The 20,333-nt window shown below is 56.3% G+C and overlaps 1 protein-coding gene across 1 annotated transcript in view; it reads left to right on the top strand.

Annotated features, from left to right (window-relative positions):
• RASA3 (RAS p21 protein activator 3) overlaps positions 1–20,333 on the top strand; it is a 134,588-nt gene that overhangs the window by 106,697 nt on the left and 7,558 nt on the right. The window contains exons 9-20 of the mRNA XM_066235808.1: positions 1,633–1,737; positions 5,069–5,225; positions 5,641–5,789; positions 6,625–6,739; positions 8,649–8,723; positions 9,597–9,720; positions 11,125–11,231; positions 12,148–12,225; positions 14,139–14,216; positions 15,209–15,282; positions 16,173–16,279; positions 17,004–17,086. Coding sequence (XP_066091905.1) covers positions 1,633–1,737; positions 5,069–5,225; positions 5,641–5,789; positions 6,625–6,739; positions 8,649–8,723; positions 9,597–9,720; positions 11,125–11,231; positions 12,148–12,225; positions 14,139–14,216; positions 15,209–15,282; positions 16,173–16,279; positions 17,004–17,086 — 1,252 coding nt within the window. The remainder of the gene's footprint in view (positions 1–1,632; positions 1,738–5,068; positions 5,226–5,640; positions 5,790–6,624; positions 6,740–8,648; positions 8,724–9,596; positions 9,721–11,124; positions 11,232–12,147; positions 12,226–14,138; positions 14,217–15,208; positions 15,283–16,172; positions 16,280–17,003; positions 17,087–20,333) is intronic.

Genomic DNA, 20,333 nt, shown 5'->3' on the forward strand with positions numbered 1-20,333 from the left:
TCTTACTCTAAGCATACAACCCAAAAATGTTTTTAAGTGCTTCTCTTGTTAAAAGAAAAGGGCACCTGATGACTTGTCTATTGTTAAAGTGTTGCTTGGCAGATTAAAAATTCTTCTGCCTGGCCTGACCAGGCGGTGGTGTAGTGGACAGAACATCAGACTGGGACACAGAGGACCCAGGTTCAAAACCCCGAGGTAGCTGACTTGAGCTTGGGCTCACCAGCTTGAGTGTGGGGTCGCTGACTTGAGCGTTGGATCATAGACATGACACTGTGGTCGCTGGCTTGAGCCCAAAGGTCGCTGGCTTGAACCCAAGGTCTCTGACTTGAGCAAGGGGTCACTTGCTCTGCTGTAACCCCCCGGTCAAGGCACATATGAGAAAGCAATCAATGAACAACTAAGGTGCTGCAATGAAGAATTGATGCTTCTCATCTCTCTCCCTTCCTGTCTATCTGTTCCTCTCTCTGTCTCTGTCACAAAAAAAAAAAAAAAAAAAAGATTCTTCCACCTGTTAATCTAGAAGTATCATGCTAGGGACAGTGTTCATCTTCGTGTCCCGATGTGCATGTGTTCCTGTGGAACATCCTTTACCTTCTGTGATGTCTACTGTTCCTGCTCAGTCTTGCAGGGGTAACAGAAGGGCTGGTACAGTCTTCTAGAAATTTCTCCTGGTCTTAGATTGCCAATTCATGGAATAACAACCCCTGGTTAAGTTTTCTGTAGGTACATGTAGTGCGTGCTAGTTAGCGCTGGGTAACGTCATCTACCTCCATTTGTAGCCCACATAGTTGCCATGTCCCCAAATCAGAGGGAACAGTGAGAACCCCCAAGGGAAAAGGGTTAGTGAGTGACCAGACTCTTTAGCAAGGTGAGCAGGAACTTTTCACAGAGATGGTGGTAGACTGCTGTGGCTGCAGCTGTCAGCCGCCGGCTCCCCCTCTCTGTTGGGAGTGTCGGTCCCTCCAGGTCATGAGTCACACTGATAGATCATAGGGAGCATGGGGCATAGGGTTCTGAGTGCAGATGGAGAAAGAGGGGTCGGAGACACAGTTTCTCTCCCCAGGTGTACTTTCATATGATGGAAGGTAGGGGGCATCTTGAATTGGGCAGCTTGGTCAGTCCCCTGTGGGCATCATTCTCTGCGACAGCCCAAGCAGAACTGGACTTCATTTGTGTTTACTCCACTGTGTTGAGCCCTGCAGACTGAGGTCACCCTGCTGGATACTCAGGCTATGTCTGAGACACTGCCCAGCGTTGAGAGGCAATAAATCCTGCTACCCATGGGACCCTCCCAGGCAAAGGCAATGGACGCTACTGGCTTCAGTGCAAAGCAACTCCCTTGTGCTGTAAAGACAGGAGACCACCTCACCCAATACTAGCCCAAGGGCTGTGTCTCCACCTCCTCTTCTCTGGGCAGTTCCCACAGCCTGGGGAAGCACACAACTTCCTGACGAAGCCAGGTCCTGCTTTGACCTCAGTCAGTGTAGATCACCACGGAGACCGACTTGGTGGAACCGAAGGCTCATCTTGCTCTGAACCCTCTTGGGGAGAAAGAAGGAACACTGGTGACAGCCTCTGTGCCACCCTAGGTCATTCTTCTATAAGATCCACAAACCAATTATTGTTTTTCAGAGTTGACCTCTGGAATGCCAGTAACTTGAAATTTGGAGATGAGTTTCTGGGAGAACTAAGGATTCCGCTGAAAGTGCTGCGGCAGTCCAGCTGCTACGAAGCATGGTAAGGTGCCTGGCCGGGTGTCACTGAGCTGGGACAGAGGTAACAAGTCAAAAGGACACAAAGCTGCCTCTATACAGCCCGAATCAACTTCCTGCCTACCCACTTACTTTTGCTTTGCCACTCAGAGGTGAATTAAGGCCGGTTGAGGCCCTGGGCGCAGAAGAAAATATTGGGCCCCTTAAAAAAAAGATAGGGGAGGCCTGACCTGTGGAGGTGCAGTGGATAAAGCGTTGACCTGGAAATGCTGAGGTTGCCGGTTTGAAACCCTGGGCTTGCCTGGTCAAGGCACATATGGGAGTTGATGCTTCCTGCTCCTCCCCCCTTCTCTCTCTCTCTCTCTCTCTCTCTCTCTCTCTCCTCTCCCTCTCTATCTCCTTTCTAAAATGAATAAATTAAAAAAATAAAAATAAAATTAAAAAAAAGATAGGGGGAAAAATACATGTTAACCATATTTTTAAATAAGTAAAAAATATTATGTACTCTTAATGTTAAAGTTACACATGTGAAACCAAAGTTGTTATCATTAGAAAAAAGTGTAAAGTTGGGGCTTTGCAGGGCCCTTCAGGAGTTGGGGCCCAGGGCGTGCGCCTGGTGTGTCCGCCATTAAATCTGCCTCTGTCCTCACTAGCTCTGGCGAGGTGACAGGTTCAGGTGAGAAAATGCAGGGGGAAGGTCGCTGGTGCAGGTGATCACGCTGACATCATATGTGGTGGCTGAGAGCCTAAAACAGGATGGCAGGGGCGAGAAAGCCTCAGAACGTCGAGAATAGCTCTTGGGGCCTGCTCACTGAGGGCAGACAGCTGGCACAGCTCGGAGCGGCATCGCACCAGGTTCTGCCCTGTGGCAGGCCTTGCCCTCTGCCTATCGTCAGAGGTGTCACCTGACGAGGAAGGTGTGCCACGTGCTGTGGGTTTCAGGCAAATCTCCATTTCAATCTGTGCGTCTAAATTGAGGGGTCCCAGCTCTGCCTCCCCCACACTCACATGTCCCAGGAGACTGTTTCCCTTCCCGTGTTCTTGTTTTCTGTAGGCCACTTTGGCCCTGGTCGGTTGGCTCAGCGGTAGAGCGTTGGCCTGGCGTGCGGGGGACCCGGGTTCGATTCCCGGCCAGGGCATATAGGAGAAGTGCCCATTTGCTTCTCCACCCCCACCCCCTCCTTCCTCTCTGTCTCTCTCTTTCTCTCCCGCAGCCAAGGCTCCATTGGAGCAAAGATGGCCCGGGCGCTGGGGATGGCTCCTTGGCCTCTGCCCCAGGCACTAGAGTGGCTCTGGTCGCGGCAGAGCGACGCCCCGGAGGGGCAGAGCATCGCCCCCTGGTGGACAGAGCGTCGCCCCTGGTGGGCGTGCCGGGTGGATCCCGTTCGGCGCATGCGGGAGTCTGTCTGACTGTCTCTCCCCGTTTCCAGCTTCAGAAAAAAAAAAAAAGAATGTAGGCCACTTTGCATTTTGGCACAAGGGATGTGCCTTTGTTTTATGTCACATTCAGTTCACAAGTCACGTTGCATCCCGGTGCACATCATAAGGACGCCGCAGGCACTCTGGCCATGGGCACGCCCGTTTCATACGTTCTCCTCTAACAGACACACAGATGGGAAGAAGGTGCGGGTCCCGCACCACATGTCACGTCGTACGCCACACATCACACGACACGCTGCACACCGTGGCCCTGCACGTGTACAGAGACTCGCCATGTGGGTGGATTTTTGTATTGTGCTTAATCACAGTTTCCCGTCCTCAGGAGGCTGTGAAATTCAGGTCTTTAATTGTATGAGGACAGCACCAGCACAGCCCCCCGCTGGGTTCTGGTTCCGGCCACTAGGCGTTGCTATGCTGAGCAGCCCTCGGCCTTGTCACCAAGGATGTGACATTCGCCTGGTTCCCCATGGGCCCTCTACACACACCACATCTCTGCCTGCCTGCCCAGTGGACTCAGAGCAGGCAGGGTTCCTGCAGGGCCGCCCTGGGGAGCACGGGGGGGGGGGGGGGGAGGAGGGGCCCGTCGGGCAGCGCCCGCAGGGCCGCGCTGGGGAGCACCCGGGGGAGGGGAGGGGCCCGTCGGGCAGTGCCCGCAGGGCCGCCCTGGGGAGCACCCAGGGGAGGGGAGGGGCCGTCAGGCAGCGCCCGCAGGGCCGCCCTGGGGAGCACCCGCAGGAGGGGAGGGGCCGTCAGGCAGTGCCCGCAGGGCCGCCCTGGGGAGCACCGGGGGAGGGGAGGGGCCGTCGGGCAGCGCTCTGCCTGGGGGGCACCCGCGGGAGGGGAGGGGCCTGGCAGGCAGCGCCCGCAGGGCCGCCCTGGGGAGCACCCGCTGGAGGGGAGGGGCCGTCAGGCAGCGCCCGCAGGGCCGCCCTGGGGAGCACCCGCGGGGGGGGAGGGGCCGTCAGGCAGCGCCCTCAGGGCCGCCCTGGGGAGCACCCGCGGGAGGGGAGGGGCCGTCAGGCAGTGCCCGCAGGGCCGCCCTGGGGGGCACCCGCGGGAGGGGAGGGGCCTGGCAGGCAGTGCCCGCAGGGCCGCCCTGGGGGGCACCCGCGGGAGGGGAGGGGCCGTCAGGCAGCGCCCGCAGGGCCGCCCTGGGGAGCACCCGCGGGAGGGGAGGTGCCATCAGGCAGCGCCCGCAGGGCCGCCCTGGGGAGCACCCGGGGGAGGGGAGGGGCCTGGCAGGCAGCGCCCGCAGGGCCGCCCTGGGGAGCACCCGCGGGAGGGGAGGGGCCGTCAGGCAGTGCCCGCAGGGCCACCCTGGGGAGCACCCGGGGGAGGGGAGGGGCCGTCGGGCAGCGCCCTGCCTGGGGGGCACCCGGGGGAGGGGAGGGGCCGTCGGGCAGCGCCCGCAGTGCCTGCCTAGCCCACCAGCAAGAGTTCACCATCCCTTCTACCTACCACCTGTTTCTTAAAACAGTCAATTTTGCTCTGCTTGTTGCTAGCCATTGCCGTGTGTTAATCTTCACAGATGTTATTTTACTGCTGAATTTTTCTTAGTTATTGTAGTCATTTCGCTTCCTTCTCATCCTCTCTTTTCCTTCTTCTACCCTTCCCGCATTCCCATCATAATTTCCGTCTGTGGACTCTGTGCACTGAGCCCTGATAATAGACATCCCGTGGGGAACGCCCAGATGCACGGACCATGCAGGGGAGTGTCCTACTGAGTCGCCCTGAGCCCCCTCCTGCCTCGGGTCCCGACAGAACCCTGGTGGGAGGATGCACGGACCGTGCAGGGGAGTGTCCTACTGAGTCGCCTGGGAGCCCCCTCCTGCCTCGGGTCCTGCAGAGCCCTGGTGGGAGGACCAGCCCTAGAGTGCTGCCGCCTCATGCTGCCTTGTCCTGCATCCTGCACCCAGGTACTTCCTGCAGCCCCGAGGCAACGGCAGTAAGAATCTGAAGCCGGGGGACCTGGGCTCCCTGAGGTTGAATGTGGTTTACACGGAAGACCACGTCTTCTCCTCTGACTACTACAGCCCGCTTCGGGACCTTCTGCTGAAGTCTGCGGATGTCGAGGTACTCTTGTCCCAGGTGCACCGATGAGCCGCGGCCGCCCTGTCCCCTCTCTGCTGTCAGGCCGCTGCCTAGCCCTGTTTTACCCAGACCCACTCCCTCTCTGGACAGCGCCCCCTGCCCTCTGCCCAGCGTGGCCTCCTGCATCTTCCCAGACCAGCCCCAAATCCACCTTCCACTCCTTTGGTCCCCTGGCCGGCCCCCCAACACCTGCCCGCCCCCCTCCCTTGCCCGGGCCCCGGCCATCTGGGGCCCAGCACCTGGGCTGCCTGTTCCCTGTTGGTGATGTCCCCTGCAGCCTGGCCCCTCTGGGCCTGTTTTGTGCCCGGGAACACCTGCATCTCCCTTTGCTGGACAAGGGAGTTATTGTGGGAACAGTCTGGAAGCTGCCCTTGGGTCACACTGTGTCCCCCTGCAGCCCGTGTCGGCGTCCGCAGCCCACATTCTGGGCGAGGTTTGCAGAGAGAAGCAGGAGGCGGCCATCCCCCTGGTGCGGCTGCTGCTGCACTGTGGCCGGGTGGTGCCCTTCATCAGCGCCATCGCCAACGCCGAGGTCCGGAGGACACAGTGAGTGCTGCTGCGACCTCTGCCCGGCACCCCCTCACGCTCCTCCAGGGGCATCTGGCCTGGTGGCTGGGGCTGGGGCTGGGGCTGGGGTTGGAGACAGTGGGGACTGGGACAGCAGATGTCACAGCAGATGTCTCCCTTGAAACACGTCAGAATCCAGGGGTGGGGCAAATGAGCGAAACCATAGCAGTTCAGGTTTTCTTTCAGAGAGCACTTTATAAATGCACCTTTTCACCTGGAAATCCCGAGGCGTGTGTACAAGAGGGGGGTGAATGCGGCACAGGTTGCCTTGGTAATGGGCTCCACTCAGTGTTAAACCACATAAGAGAACTGGGTTGCTGCATCTGCCAGGACCTGCTCCCACCGTGGGTTCTGCACTCCCTGGTCCCTCGGTTCAGAGACACCCAGACTCACCCTTGATACCCTTGTTGAAACAGATTATAAAAAGCACAGCCTATGCTATTTGCTTCCCTGCCGCTCTCCTGCGCTGACCTCAGGTTTGGTCCTTAGCAGCATAAAAACAAGCCCCGAGAAGAGAGGCACCACTCCTCCCTGTCCTTCAGACAGGTGGATGGCGGGGATGTGCCGCCAGCCTGCCGACCGGCACTGGCCGCTCTTGTACGGGGGGTTTAGTCCACAGGCAGGGCTGGGGTGCAGGACCCACTGCTCTGACAGGTCTGGCCTGGCCTCCTGGCCCTCCTCAAACACCTGAGAGTGGGCTTCAGGACAAGCATGTTTCTGCATCTAACAGACTTGCGCTCAAGACGAGGACCTGCTTCTTTCTCCACGTTGCTCTGCTGAGGAGACAAAAGTCACCCCTGATGCTGTTTTCTAGGGACCCCAACACCATTTTCCGAGGAAACTCGTTGACCTCCAAGTGCATTGATGAGACGATGAAGCTAGCCGGGATGCACTATCTGCACGTCACCCTGAAGCCCACCATAGAGGAGGTGGGTCAGGGTCCCCGAGGGCCCAGTGTTACCGGTTACCGGCATGTGTGAAAGGTTCCGCTAGGAGCCCACACGTCCATGTAGGAGACAGGCAGACACACAGGGAACGCCCGTGTGAGAGACAGGCAGACACACAGGGAACGCCTGTATGGAAGACAGGCAGAAGCCCAGGGAACACCCATGTGAGAGACAGACGGACACTCAGAGAATGCCCGTGTGAGAGACAGGCAGACACACGAAATGCCCGTGAGAGAGAAAGGCAGACACGCAGGGAACATCCGTGTGGGAGACAGGCAGACACGCAGGGAACGCCCGTGTGAGGGACAAGTGGACACGCAGGGAATGTCCGTGTGGGAGACAGGCAGACACGCAGGGAACGCCTGTGAGAGGGACAGGTGGACACGCAGGGAATGTCCATGTGGGAGACAGGCAGACACACGGAATGCCCGTGAGAGAGACAGGCAGACACACAGAGAACGCCCGTGAGAGGGACAGGCAGACACGCAGGGAACGCCCGTGAGAGGGACAGGCAGACACGCAGGGAACGCCCGTGAGAGGGACAGGCAGACACGCAGGGAACGCCCGTGAGAGGGACAGGCAGACACGCAGGGAACGCCTGTGAGAGGGACAGGTGGACACGCAGGGAATGTCCGTGTGGGAGAGAGGCGGACACACGGAATGCCCGTGAGAGAGACAGGCAGACACACAGGGAACGCCCATGAGAGGGACAGGCAGACACGCAGGGAACGCCCGTGAGAGGGACAGGCAGACACGCAGGGAACGTCCATGTGGGAGACAGACACGCAGGGTACGCCCGTGTGGGAGACAGGCAGACACGCAGGGAACGCCCATGAGAGGGACAGGCAGACACGCAGGGAACGCCCATGTGGGAGACAGGCAGACACGCAGGGAACGCCCGTGTGGGAGACAGGCAGACACGCAGGGAACGCCCGTGTGGGAGACAGGCAGACATGCAGGGAACGCCTGTGAGAGGGACAGGCAGACACGCAGGGAACGCCTGTGAGAGGGACAGGCAGACACGCAGGGAACGCCTGTGAGAGGGACAGGCAGACACGCAGGGAACGCCTGTGAGAGGGACAGGCAGACACTCAGGGAACGCCCGTGTGGGAGGCAGGCAGACACGCAGGGAATGCAGTGTACCCATGCTCCCCTGATCCAAGAGCCATCACTAAAGTCGGTTCCCAACCTCACCACGGGGACCATCTGTGTGTATTTCAGAATCTTCCTTATTTTCTCAAATTAAAAACGTACTTTAGAAAATCCATTATTCTAAAGACACAGGGCCATGCAAGAGAAAGGCTGGTCCTTCAGAGGACGCTTCTTTCCCCGCGAGTGTGGCTTGCCCGAACCCGGACCCGTGAGGCCTGGAGTTCCTCCGGAGCCCTGCAGCTGTGGAGGCCCCCCCTTGATTCCTCACTGGCTGTCAGACGCATTCACAGGGGCCACGCGCTTCCTCTCCAGAGGACTCGGCGTTTCTTACCTGACCCCTTAATGGGGCGCTTGGGCGGGCAGCGTTTCCCCCAGAACAGTTTTATAAAAAACAGGCCCTGTGCAGTGTGAGAAGAATTTAAATAGCATTCTGATTTAGCCTGTGTGCAAAATCCTGGCGACGCTTTGAAGTAAAATTGTTAAACTTTATGATGCCTGACTCCGTGTGAGCTCATGCAGGACCGTCAAGCAGGTCCCGTTCCCCACGGAACTGGGCCTTGCACGCTGCCCAGTGTCTTTGGCCGCTGCCCCTCCCACGGGCCGAGCAGGCGGTGACCTGTGGGCCGCTGGTTCCTGAGCAGGGCTCAGTCTGTCTCTGAACCTGACACCGCTAACCCCCCCCACCACCGTGCTTCTGGGGTCTGTCTCACCCACTGCTTGTTGTAAACACTCTTTCCAGATATGCCAGAGCCACAAATCCTGTGAAATTGACCCTGTGAAGTTAAAAGATGGTGAAAACCTTGAAAACAACATGGTAAGGGGTTCTGGTTCGTCCACAAACCCTTTCCAGAGCCAGTCACTGTCATGAGGGGTTTTGGCACCTAGACACCTGGGATGTGTCAGGGTGGGTGGGGCATGCTCTGCAAGGGCGCCCCCGGGGGCCTGAGGTTACAGGGGTTGACTTACCTGGTGTCAGGTGACCAGCCCTGGTCAACAAGTGACCACCATCTTTCCTTGCTCTTGATGTCTTTCCTGCTGACTTAGCATCACTCTGTGGTGCCACACTCAGTCCTGCCCCTTCCTTTCCTGGGGTAACCCGGGGTCCCCCCGCCAGCCTCCACCCCTCCATCGAGGTAGCCTGACCAGCCTTCCCCGCCCATCCTCTCTCCTCTCAACAAACGGGTCCCAGACCTGGCTGTTCCCAGAGCTGTTTCTTAAAACAGCAAAGCCCCCTAATTTTGATACTTCACTCTAATATAGTAGTCTTTTTTTTTTTAATGTTTTCTTCATCCAGATCATGCTAGGACTTTGTCATATCTTTAAAAAAGAGAGACAGGAGTCTCGTCTTTGGGAGCTTACGTTTCTGTGAATTTGACTTCTGTGTTTAGTTAATAAGGTCAGCGTGGAGGCGGGGGACACGATGTGGCTTTTCCATGTATCCCTTAACTCCAATTATTTGTGCCATATGAATTATTATAACTACTCAGCACGTGTTTTAAGACGGGTTGTTGTTTAGTCGTGATGGGGATTATATCTTTTGCTGCCGCGGCTTCCCCGGCCGCTCCGAGCCAGCCCCTGGCTGTGGACCCGCTCCCTCCCTGGGGCGGCCGAGGTGCTCTGTGCAGCCTGGGGAAAGGGCTGGGTCCAGATAAGCACTGTGGGGTGCCCCACCCACGTCTCATTGCAGGAGAACCTGCGACAGTACGTCGACCGCATCTTCAATGTCATCACCAAGTCGGGGGTCAGCTGCCCGACTGTCATGTGTGACATTTTCTTTTCCCTCCGAGAGGCGGCTGCCAAGCGCTTCCAGGGTGAGTGAGTCCTCTGTGGCTACTACGCTCGTGCCAGCAGAAAACATCCCCGGTCCCCCGCTGGGTGCTTCCCTTCCTCCGGGCCAGACCTTTCAAAGCAAGGAAGGGATGTTGCAGAGGACGGTTCTAATGTAGCCACTGGACCGGGCCTCAGATGTCAGCACATGGTGCCCAGAGGACATCCCTCATCTGTGTCCTGCCGGGCAGTGCTCCCTGGTGTCTGTCTGCACCTGTCCCTGGGTGAGCTAGGGCTCCAGCCCCGGACAGAGGCGGCTGGCCGAGCTTCGTCACTGGTTTATTTGGGACACGGCGTTAACCTCTCCAGATCTGGGCCTCTGCAGGCAGGGAGCTGCCCTTCCAGGTCTCCGGCATTCTTGCCGCGGTCCATCATGGTGCCACTCAGTGCTCTGTGCCATCTGACTCTGCCTGGCTGCATTTGCAAGGAAGACAGGATGAGCCCTTTGGGGAACTGGGACTGGAAGGGTCCCGGGGATGAGCCCCCTTTGTTAATTATGCTGATTCTTCGGGGAGGCACCTGGAGCTACCGTGGCAGACCTTCCTGTGGGCAAAGCAGGGGCATCCCGCCCTGGTGGGGTGGGTAACTTAGGACCTGGATGCAGGGCACTCACCGGCTCAGACCAGGTCTTGGAAGGCTGAGGGAGGAGCCGGTTGGTACCTGGCCCCTGTCTGGTCCAGCAGGCACTGTTCTGACCCACTTTATTCATCCCTGGGAGTCCATGGGTCAGCCCAGGTGTGACCTGCTGCCTTGGGGAATTGTAAAACCTCGGCCTCCAGGCCCCCAGAGCAGTCCCTGTGGACTAGACAGAAGGCCCCAGGGTGAGCTCCGGCCCCTTCCCTCCACCTGCCGGGCAGCTCAGCCTCCTCCAGCAGCAGAGCCTGGGCCAGGACCTCCCGATTCCAGAGAGCTTGGGCTCCTAGGACTGACAAGCATATAGTGTCTGGGGCGGGCAGTTACCAAGCTCACCAAACCTCTGATCTGCTTTGGAATAAGATGGAAATAGTAATAAACAAACCCGTATCCTCCCACCCAAGATGTGAGTTAGCCTCCCGATAATGAGCCATCTCCCTGTCAGGTCACCAGGGCCCGGTGAGCAGGTGATGTCTGTTACAGCCCAACCGCCAGGTGGTGGTGAGCTTTTAGTAACAGTGAGGGGGAGAGAAAGAGTGAGAGAGATGGAGAGGTGGAGACAGAGGCAGAGAGACAGGTGGAGAGACAGGAAGGAGAGAGACAGTGTGGCCAGGGGAGAGCTGCAGGCCAGCACCCCTGCCCCCGGGAGACCCTCGGGAGGAGCGGCGGCTGCGGGTTGCAGCCCCTGCCCAGGTCCGCGGCCGACCCCTGCAGGAAGCCCCACTGAGTCTGCTCTCTCTGTGTCCCGGCTGCAGATGACCTGGACGTGAGGTACACGGCGGTGAGCAGCTTCATCTTCCTGAGGTTCTTTGCTCCCGCCATCCTGTCCCCCAACCTCTTCCAGCTCACGCCTCACCACACAGTAAGTGAGCACCAGCCTGTACCCTGGGAAACCAGTCCTCCCGCCCTGGCGGGTGGCGCTGGGCTCGGGCCAGGCGCTCCGTGTCCTGTGTGGGGCGGTGAGAGAGACAGCCATTCCGTGGTCATCGGGTTGTGAACGTGCCACGCGCCCTTAACTTCTTCATCCATGGGAAGGTTGAGCGACTTGCCTAAATTGTGTCTTAAAACATGGATGGTGTGGCCAGGTTTAACTGCTGACTGCTATTATGTTCTTCCTCCTCCCACCACAGGGAAAAATGAGTGTTTGTTATCTTGTGTATATTCAGTCATTAATTCAATCAATCAACAAGTATCTATTGAGCGCCCACCATGTGCCAGGCTCTGAGCTTTCACGGAGCTGATGTTAGTGCTGCATCAGCAAAAAGAGTGCCAGGTGGGGACAGTGCTTGACAAAAAGTCCAAGGTCAGGGAATTTTAGGGTGATGGTCCCATTCCTGTTTCTGCTGGTTTTAAATTAAACTTTCAAATCACGTGAAGGTGAGATGGAGACACAGGCGGGGACGGTAACCGGGCAGGGATGCTGCTAAGTTGAAGACGCTCCTTTTGCACGTTGGGCCCAGAGCTCTGGTTTCCAACAGCCTTTTTCACATGTTGCCTTTTGGGGGACTGTCCAGCGCTTTGTGGAAATGTGGGGGTCTGGGGCCTGGGGACTGAGAGCCTGCACTGTTAGCAACTCCCAGACCATAAAGTAGAAGGGTGCACAGGCACTTCTCCGAAGCCAGCGTTTGCGTGTTTACTGTTCGCTCACGGACAACATGCCCCTGCCGTCCAGCTTTTAGGTGACGTTGTTTACTCTGTCGGCTGTGTGATTCTGGGCTCAATCACAACATTTCTGTAAAAGTGAAACGAACCTTGCATTTCTCATTCCCATCTAACAGGACCCACAGACATCTAGGACGCTGACCCTTATCTCAAAGACTATTCAAACTCTTGGCAGCTTATCCAAGTCCAAGTCTGTAAGTCACTTATTTTAATCATCTTTTTTTTTTTTTTTTTTTTTAACACAAGAGAGAGTGTGTGTTTAGTGCAATTATAAGGATAAAGAGCAATACAAGCAGCCAGGCATTCCCACCAACCAGGGAAGGAGGTAGAACATTCCAGCCCTGTCCAAGCTCCTCTTTCCACTGGTGAGCTGTGGACCTAGCCTTTTGCTGGGAAACTGAGGATGGCACGTGGTACGTTATTGTCACCTAGAGGATGACTAACACGTCCACGCCTCTGTGTGGATTCAGAGATGGAGTCTCCTCAGTGCAGCTGCCATAGCCCTGCTATAGCAAGCTGGCGGTGGCCTCGGCCATGAGTATCCAAGGGCGTCTGTGTCTTAGGAAAGTTCAGTCACTGCCCGGTGACCGGAGGGCCCGTCCACACACAGCCAGCAGCCTACTCCTTTCGGTCCCTGGGCTCCGTGCTCATTTTACCCCTTTTGTTGACTAATCTGTGTTTCACCTTCATTGTCACTCACCTCAAACTGGATTTTGGTGCTGAGGGCACCGTGAGGGCCTACCCCAGGCTCCGTGGCCCTAAGAACATGCCTTATGACAAGCAATTTTGAGGATGTTGGGAGCTAACGTGTGAAGGTAGTGATATGCAGAACGAGGCAGCCTCCTTCCTGGGGGCTGAGCCAGACGCTGGTTCTGACCATGGACGGGCTGACCCAGGTGGAATGAAACCTCCCTTTCTGTCTGGAAGGGGTTGAGCAGGGTTCACAGAAGCCCTCACCCCAGACTGCCTCATTGTATCCTTTGTGGGGCCACGAGGGACCAGGGTCCTGTCATTGCAGGCAAGCAGCCCCCTTTGGGGCCAATGCTTGGCTCTCTCTGAATCAGAGTGAAATGAAAGGTGTACGGTGCTCACAGGCAGGCTGACGTGCGCTGATTGCTTTCCTCTATCCATCAACCCCAGTTTTCACTGGCTGGAAATTCAGATAAACAGGCACCTGCCAGGTCAGAGGGTCTGATCAAAACCCACCTCATGGCCCTGGCCGGTTGGCTCAGCGGTAGAGCGTCGGCCTGGCGTGCGGGGGACCTGGGTTTGATTCCCGGCCAGGGCACATAGGAGAGGCGCCCATTTGCTTCTCCACACCCCCCCTTCCTCTCTGTCTCTCTCTTCCCCTCCCACAGCCGAGGCTCCATTGGAGCAAGGATGGCCCGGGCGCTGGGGATGGCTCCTTGCCCTCTGCCCCAGGCGCTAGAGTGGCTCTGGTTGCGGCAGAGCGACCCCCTGGAGGGGCAGAGCATCGCCCCCTGGTGGGCGTGCCGAGTGGATCCCGGTCGGGCACATGCGGGAGTCTGTCTGACTGTCTCTCCCCGTTTCCAGCTTCAGAAAAATACAAACAAACAAAAAAAACTCCACCTCATTTTCATATCCAGAACTAGCAAAGCGACCTAAACATGCAAACAGTACTAAATAGGGAAGGGCAGCAGGAATGATTGTTTGAAGACCCCTCCTGAGTACCTGCACTTTGCCCTGACTCCTGTCCATTCCCCTCGGCTCACAGACTGGGCTGCATCCCAGCGGCCACATCTGGGTGCAGTGTAAATTTTGTGGACCCAGATGTTACTGACCACACGTGGAAGGGTATTGAGCTGTTTGTAACAAAGAACTCACCGAGGACCCCATCCCCCATATAACTAGCTTTTAAAATCTCTGCTTAAGTGGAATTCCTCTCCTGTGAACATTTTAGCATGCTTCTGTAATTTCAGTACTGTTGTACCCGGGCTAAACTTTGGGGACAGCGCCTATGCCCCCAGCAATACCTAGCATCTTCCCTTGGTTTAGTTACCATGACCGAGGCTTGTATAGTCCATGCCTCTATAGAATTTTCAGATTTGGGTCGTAGGCCTTTGTTAAGTGACCTGTTTCATTTTAGGCCAGCTTTAAGGAATCCTACATGGCTGCATTTTATGAATTCTTCAATGAACAGAAATATGCTGATGCAGTAAAAAATGTAAGTAGCATCATCAATTAACACAGACTTTACCACCACCACCACCTCCCTGCCATTTGAAGCAGTTCCGACCGTCGCCTCCATTCTCAGTATCGGGCAGCTCCCCCCCCCCCCCCCCCCAGCCAGGACTCTCTTCTTCACTCAGGGCTGCCGTAAACTCCTCCTCCATCACTCTTCTTTGGAATCTGATGTTTAGGGTGGGGGGGGGGGGCGCTCATCATTTTTGTATCTAATTTCTTTCTCTAAGTGACTGAGCATCATACCTTCATAGAACATCTTTTCCTTTTGTTCCACAAACTCCCATGTCCTGCAGAGTCACAGAGACCTAGGGCCCCAGACCAAGAGCTAAGAACGGCATGGTTGGAGAGGAACTCTTCTGGATGCTTAAGCTTTGTTTCTTCCATTTAGAAGCAATCATATGTATTTATTATTCAAAAACCATGACCTAGAAGAGCAGGAAGGGAGAGGAGCTGGAGGCAGCCACCTCTCGATGAAAGGAACCCAGACAGGCCATGGGACAGTTGGACTGAGCGGGCAGTCCCGACCCCCACTGCCACCCCCACCCCAGCAAACAAGAGAGGGCTCCTGGGTGGTGAGGATGGCCAGGGAGGAGAGCCTGCAGTGCTCCTCAGGTCACCTGTTAAAGTGCAAGTAGACTACTCCAGGTGTCACCGGAAGCCTGGCAGCCTTTCAGGCCGAGTAACAGCTGGGGGTGCAGAGAGACCTTCCCCAGAGGAGCCGGAGGAACGGAGGAGCTGGCGGGAGGGCCGGGTGGGGTCTGGAAGCTTCTTAGCAGCAGTGGAGACCAGCTCAGAGTCCCCGTGGTTCTCAGAGAAGAACGCACTGCCCTGGCACCTGCCTCCCAGACACGCCTCCCTCTTCGGGTGTCAGGAAGGGCCACAAAGCGTCCTGCAGCATCATTTCTACGTAAGAATGAATGTATGCCGCGTGTCATTTCCCCTTTCAATAACCTGGTTTCTTTCCCGCTGCAGTTCTTAGACTTGATCTCGTCCTCTGGGAGAAGAGACCCCAAGAGCGTGGAGCAGCCCATCCTGCTTAAGGAGGGGTAAGGCTGGCGAGCACAGCTGGGCGGCCGGAGAGAAGTGCAGGCGGCAGGTGTCCCGGTCTGCCTTGCGGAGCGGTCGGCCTCTGCCCTCGGGCTGGTCCCCCAGGTGGCAGGCAGCCCAGAGCTTCTGGGGCCGTGGAGGCCCAGGAGAAGCGTGGCCTTGGCCCACCACTCTTAAACTCTCCAAGGCAGCACCCAGGGCATGTCTGAACATGGCGTGGTTTACTTTTATTTCTCTGTGCCTGTTCACTGCTGAATTGGAAGTGGAAAAATGCCCATCATTGGGAGGAAAGGGGAGTGAGAAACTAAATGACGCCCGAATAGTCAGGCATTCGTGCGCAGCTGGCTCATTCACACCTGCGTTCAAGGCCTTCCCTTCCCCTTCGTCAGCCTCTCATTCCTGAAGTGTCTGTCCAGAGACCCTAAAGCACAGCACTGGTCACAGGGCAGCACCTTCACACCGCTGGAGCTCCACACTGCTCCGCTCTGTGAGCCCGCTGCCGGCACCTGCCCTTGAGGGGTGGCTCGTCAGCATCTTCGGGGAGATGGGGAGATGGGGAGATGGGTAGGGGGTGGCTGCTTTGTTGGAGGTCTAATAAACCCACGGTCATCACCAACTTGTAATTTCAAGTTAACACCAGTACGGGGGGGGAATAAACTTTTCTCTAAAGTACAGACATTGGCTTTTTGGTTTTTTAATCCTATCACTTGGAAATAAAATTAGAAGATATTAAAAATCCACAGTCTGCACTGGGTACCACAGATGCATGAGTGGCGGGTTATTTTGATTTTGCAGACGTGCCTTTGGGCTGCAGGGCAGTGAGGGCCATGTGGCACCTGCCCCCCGAGCCGTAGGACATTCACCCACCATCCTATCCTGTTCACAATAGGTTCATGATTAAGAGGGCGCAAGGACGGAAGCGCTTTGGGATGAAGAATTTTAAGAAAAGGTGGTTCCGCCTGACAAATCACGAATTTACCTACCAGAAAAGCAAAGGTAACACAAAAAAATTCGTTTTTTCCTTCTTTTTTTTCCTTCTTTTCACATCCCTTTATCCTGAGGGACCAAAGCCTTGTTTAAGCCCCCGTGGGGGCACTGTCTGCTTTCCTGGGCTGAAACTAAGAACAGGTGTTCCTCAGAGCGAGCTGTTGCCTTAAACAGGAGAGCAGGGGAGGCACCCACTGGGGGGGAGCTGGCGGGAGTGAGGGGGGCGCCTGGCAGGAGTGGGGGGGTGCCTGGCGGGAGTGGGGGGGGCGCCTGGCGGGAGAGGGGGGGGCGCCTGGCGGGAGTGGGAGGGGCACGGGCAGGTCCCAGCCTCCGGGTGTAGGACTCAGGGTCTCACCGGGCAGTGGTCGTCTTGTCCTATTTTGCCTGTGTCCTCCTGGATCTGAAATGGCTCAGACTTCGATCATGAACTACTGAGAAATTTCTCCCCATAAAAATGTGGACACTGTCCTGGAGACAGTGTATGACCAGAGGCTTTAGTGTCCTGATGGGTATAAGTGTTAGGGGTTGTTGGGAGCGAGTGCCTGAGGCTCACTTTTCCATGAACACAAAGAACCCATTTCCAGGCCTGTAGTAACCACTGACCCTCGGCCCCCTGATGCCTGTGCTCTGTCAGTTTCTTAGCCTTCTCGCCTAAAAAGGGAGACCCTGATACCTCCTCCTAACCTAGCGTCGGCTCTGGGCCTGGCCGCTCATGAACCCCTCTCTGCCGCAGGAGACCAGCCTCTCTACAGCATTCCCATCGAGAACATTCTGGCAGTGGAGAGACTGGAGGAGGAGTCCTTCAAGATGAAGAATGTGAGTGCACCATCTTTAGGCGTGCTCTTCTGGGGCTTTCTCTCTCCTCTCCACTAACACCTCGCCGCCCTGCTTCTCCTCATGGGGGCCCCACGTCACCTGAGTGTACGCAGGGCACGGCGTCCCTGTGCCTCAGAACCTCAGAGGAAAGCAAGCGGCTTCCCCTGCCCGCTCGGCCGGGGCAGGCAGAACCCGCTGGAAGGTGGCTTCCCTGGTGGCTCTGGGTGCCCAGGGACCCTCCGTTAAAGGACACCAGGGGCTGGCTCTGGGACCATGTGGAATTTCTTTGAAACTTCTTATTTTGATCTAGTTTTGAACTTACAGAAAGGTCACAAGACTAGAACAAGGACCTCCCATGTCTCGTAACACAGTCACTGGTTCTCCCCATGTATAGTGGGCACACTTTTTATCCTGAACCATATAAACACTTCAGTGCATTTCCTAAAAACAAGGGCATTTCTATAATCTCACACAGTTACCAAAGTCAGGACACCCAGCACCCATGCGATGGGTCTTCTAATCCACGGCCCGTGTTTGAATTCTGCCGATTGTCCCAGTAACATTCTTTGTAGCTGTGGTTTTCTTCCCAGGCCACCCAGGGCCACATGGCCCTTTATTTCTCTGTCGTCGCCTTAATTTGGGACATTCCTCTGTCTTCACCCCTGTTTCGTGGCCTTGGCATTTCTGAAGCACCCTGGAGGGCGTGAGGGCAGGTCAGGAGTCAGGATGTCAAGGAAAGAGGACAATGACCTTTTCCAAGGGGTGGTGGTGTGCACCAAGAGCGGGAAGGAACAGGAGTCTGTGGGAGAAGGAGCCGTGAGCCCCAGCTCCTGAGTGTACGATCGGGGCTCATTTCCAGAGACTGACGTCCCCCTGTCCCACACAAGCACTGTCACCCAGACCTCGCACTGCATGAGTCTGTGCAGGGCTTCCATCCCAGGGGAGGAGAGCCTCTAGAAGGATGTATTTTGCCCTAACTGTCCTTGCAGCCCCTGCAACAGGGCTCGGAACACAGTAAACCTTCAAAACTGGAACAGGACATTAGCTTAGTGGTTAGTGCCATGGGAAGCTGGCTGTGAGGAAGGCAACAGGAAAAAACAGGCTGATGAAAAAATGATGCTAAAATTAGGAAATCATTCTAAACCTAAATTAAGGGCCCGACGGAACAAAACAGCTCATAGCTGCTTCCAGGACACCTTTCCCCCTTGCGTCCTCCCGTGGACGTCTGGGAAGGCCGCCGGCTGAGAGCACAGCGCTCCCAGCCCCCGTCCTGGAGAGGGGGAGAGGGGGAGGCGCACACTACAAGCAGCAGCCTGCAGAGGGTGCAGGCCAGCCACCTCCTGGACAGGTACAATGGGGCGAACATCCCTCAGGTCCAGGAAAAAAATCCACATCCGCCACAGGACCGTCAGCTTGCCCAAGAAACGGCCTCAAACAGTCCTGGGAGAAGGACAAGGAACTGAGTTAAGAAAACAGGGCAGGGGGAACAGGAGCTACTGTCCACTGGCTGAGTGTCTGGGTTGGGGCCCCTCCTCACCCCTCCTCACAGCCTGCTGGGCAGATGATCTCACACCCAGACAGAGATGGAAGCACCTTGTGATCTTCAGCCCAGCCCAGCCAAAACAGACGCACAGTGTCCCCCACGGACCCAGTGTGGCCTGAGGCACCTCCTGAACACCAGACCAAGGAGCTGTGCCAGTGAGGGAGGGGCAGGCAGACACACAAGGAGAAGGAGAGGACGGGCCGGATTCCCTGTCAGCTTCCGAGAGGCACAGCCTGACACGAGGTCCTGTTCTGTAAACCGCGAACCTGGCGTCTGCCGCAGAGCCTGCTGAGAGAGGCCATGCTGCTGGGTGCAGAGAAGCAGCGTGCAGGGGAACACGGTGTCTGCAGAAGCAGGCCGTCCCTCCAGGGCAATGAGGCTCCAGCCCCTGAATAAGATGGGGCCCTGGGAGTCCTTACAGTTCTAACAAATGAATGAACCAGCCTCCTTGGGGGAGGAGAAAAAGCTATGCACAGTAGAAAGCCAACAAAAAGCAGTCAGGACCCTGAAAGCGGTGGACCCGGAAAGTCATTGTGGATGGGGAAGAACTGGAGGAGGAACAGGATTATGACACAGTTTAGCATCTCTCCCCTGAGTCCCTGATTAACTGTGAGCCATGCCTCCGGACCGGATGCATCAGAAACACAGGGCGCCTCTGGGAGTCCCAACAGAACGCATGGCCCGAACCTACCCGGTGGACCGCCTGACACACCCAAGTTGAGGTGCCCTGGTCACCCACTTCTGTGTGCCGTCGGACCGCTCCTGCTGGAGCACCAACAACCCCCACCCCCCCGATACTCTAGACCCTTTGCACCTGCTGGCCCTGCTGCCTGGGACAGTGGCCATTCCTGCTTTCCCCACTCAGCTTAATGAACTCTTATTCGTCCTCTGATCCCAGCTGGAGAATTGTTTATTTAGGGCCTTCCATACTGACCTGCCCCCCATTAGGCTACACCACCCTGCACTCTGTGCTCACTTTCTCTTGCTCGCTGGAAGCTCAAGAGGGCAGGTACTCTCCACCCACACTGTGTACCCAGGACTTAGGACAGTACCTGTTACTCAGGAATATTTGTTGAATGAATAATAAATAAGAATGGCAGGGGTGGCAGTGGAGGCTCTGAGAGCCGCCCTGTCTGAAATGAGGATGAAGAATCCCCAAAGTGGTCAGTGGGGAGAGAGAGGGAGCCCCAAATAGGGCTCTGGGGATGAGGACAGAAAGGTGGGCAAGATGAGCTCTGATGTACCTTGCCCGGAAGCCCAGCTCTGCTTAAAAAATAAGGGGGCCCAGCCTGGCCTGTGGTGGCACAGTGGATAAAAGATCTACCTAGAATCTTGAGGTTGCTGGTTCGAAACCCTGGGCTTGGCCAGTCAAGGCACATATGGGAAGCAACTGCTATGAGTTGATGGTTCTTGCTCCTCTCTCCTCTCTCTTCTCTCTCTTTCTCTTTCCCCTCTCTCTAAAATCAATAAAATCTTTAAAATAAAAAAAGAACTAAAAAAATGTAATGTGGTAAGAAAGCAAGCAAGACTATACCTATGAGAAAGCTAGATATACATTTAGAGAGGAGAAATGATTGTAAAACAGCCATAAAAAAATGAAGGGGTCCCAAAGAAACCAGTCCATTTATGTGATAGCCACGGCCAACGTTAGGAGGGCCCATGGGAGGGACAGGCAGTGTCTTTTCAAACGGAGGCCCCTGACGC

The sequence above is a fragment of the Saccopteryx bilineata genome, chromosome 6 (assembly GCF_036850765.1).
Source record: "Saccopteryx bilineata isolate mSacBil1 chromosome 6, mSacBil1_pri_phased_curated, whole genome shotgun sequence".
Classification (NCBI taxonomy): Eukaryota; Metazoa; Chordata; class Mammalia; order Chiroptera; family Emballonuridae; genus Saccopteryx; species Saccopteryx bilineata.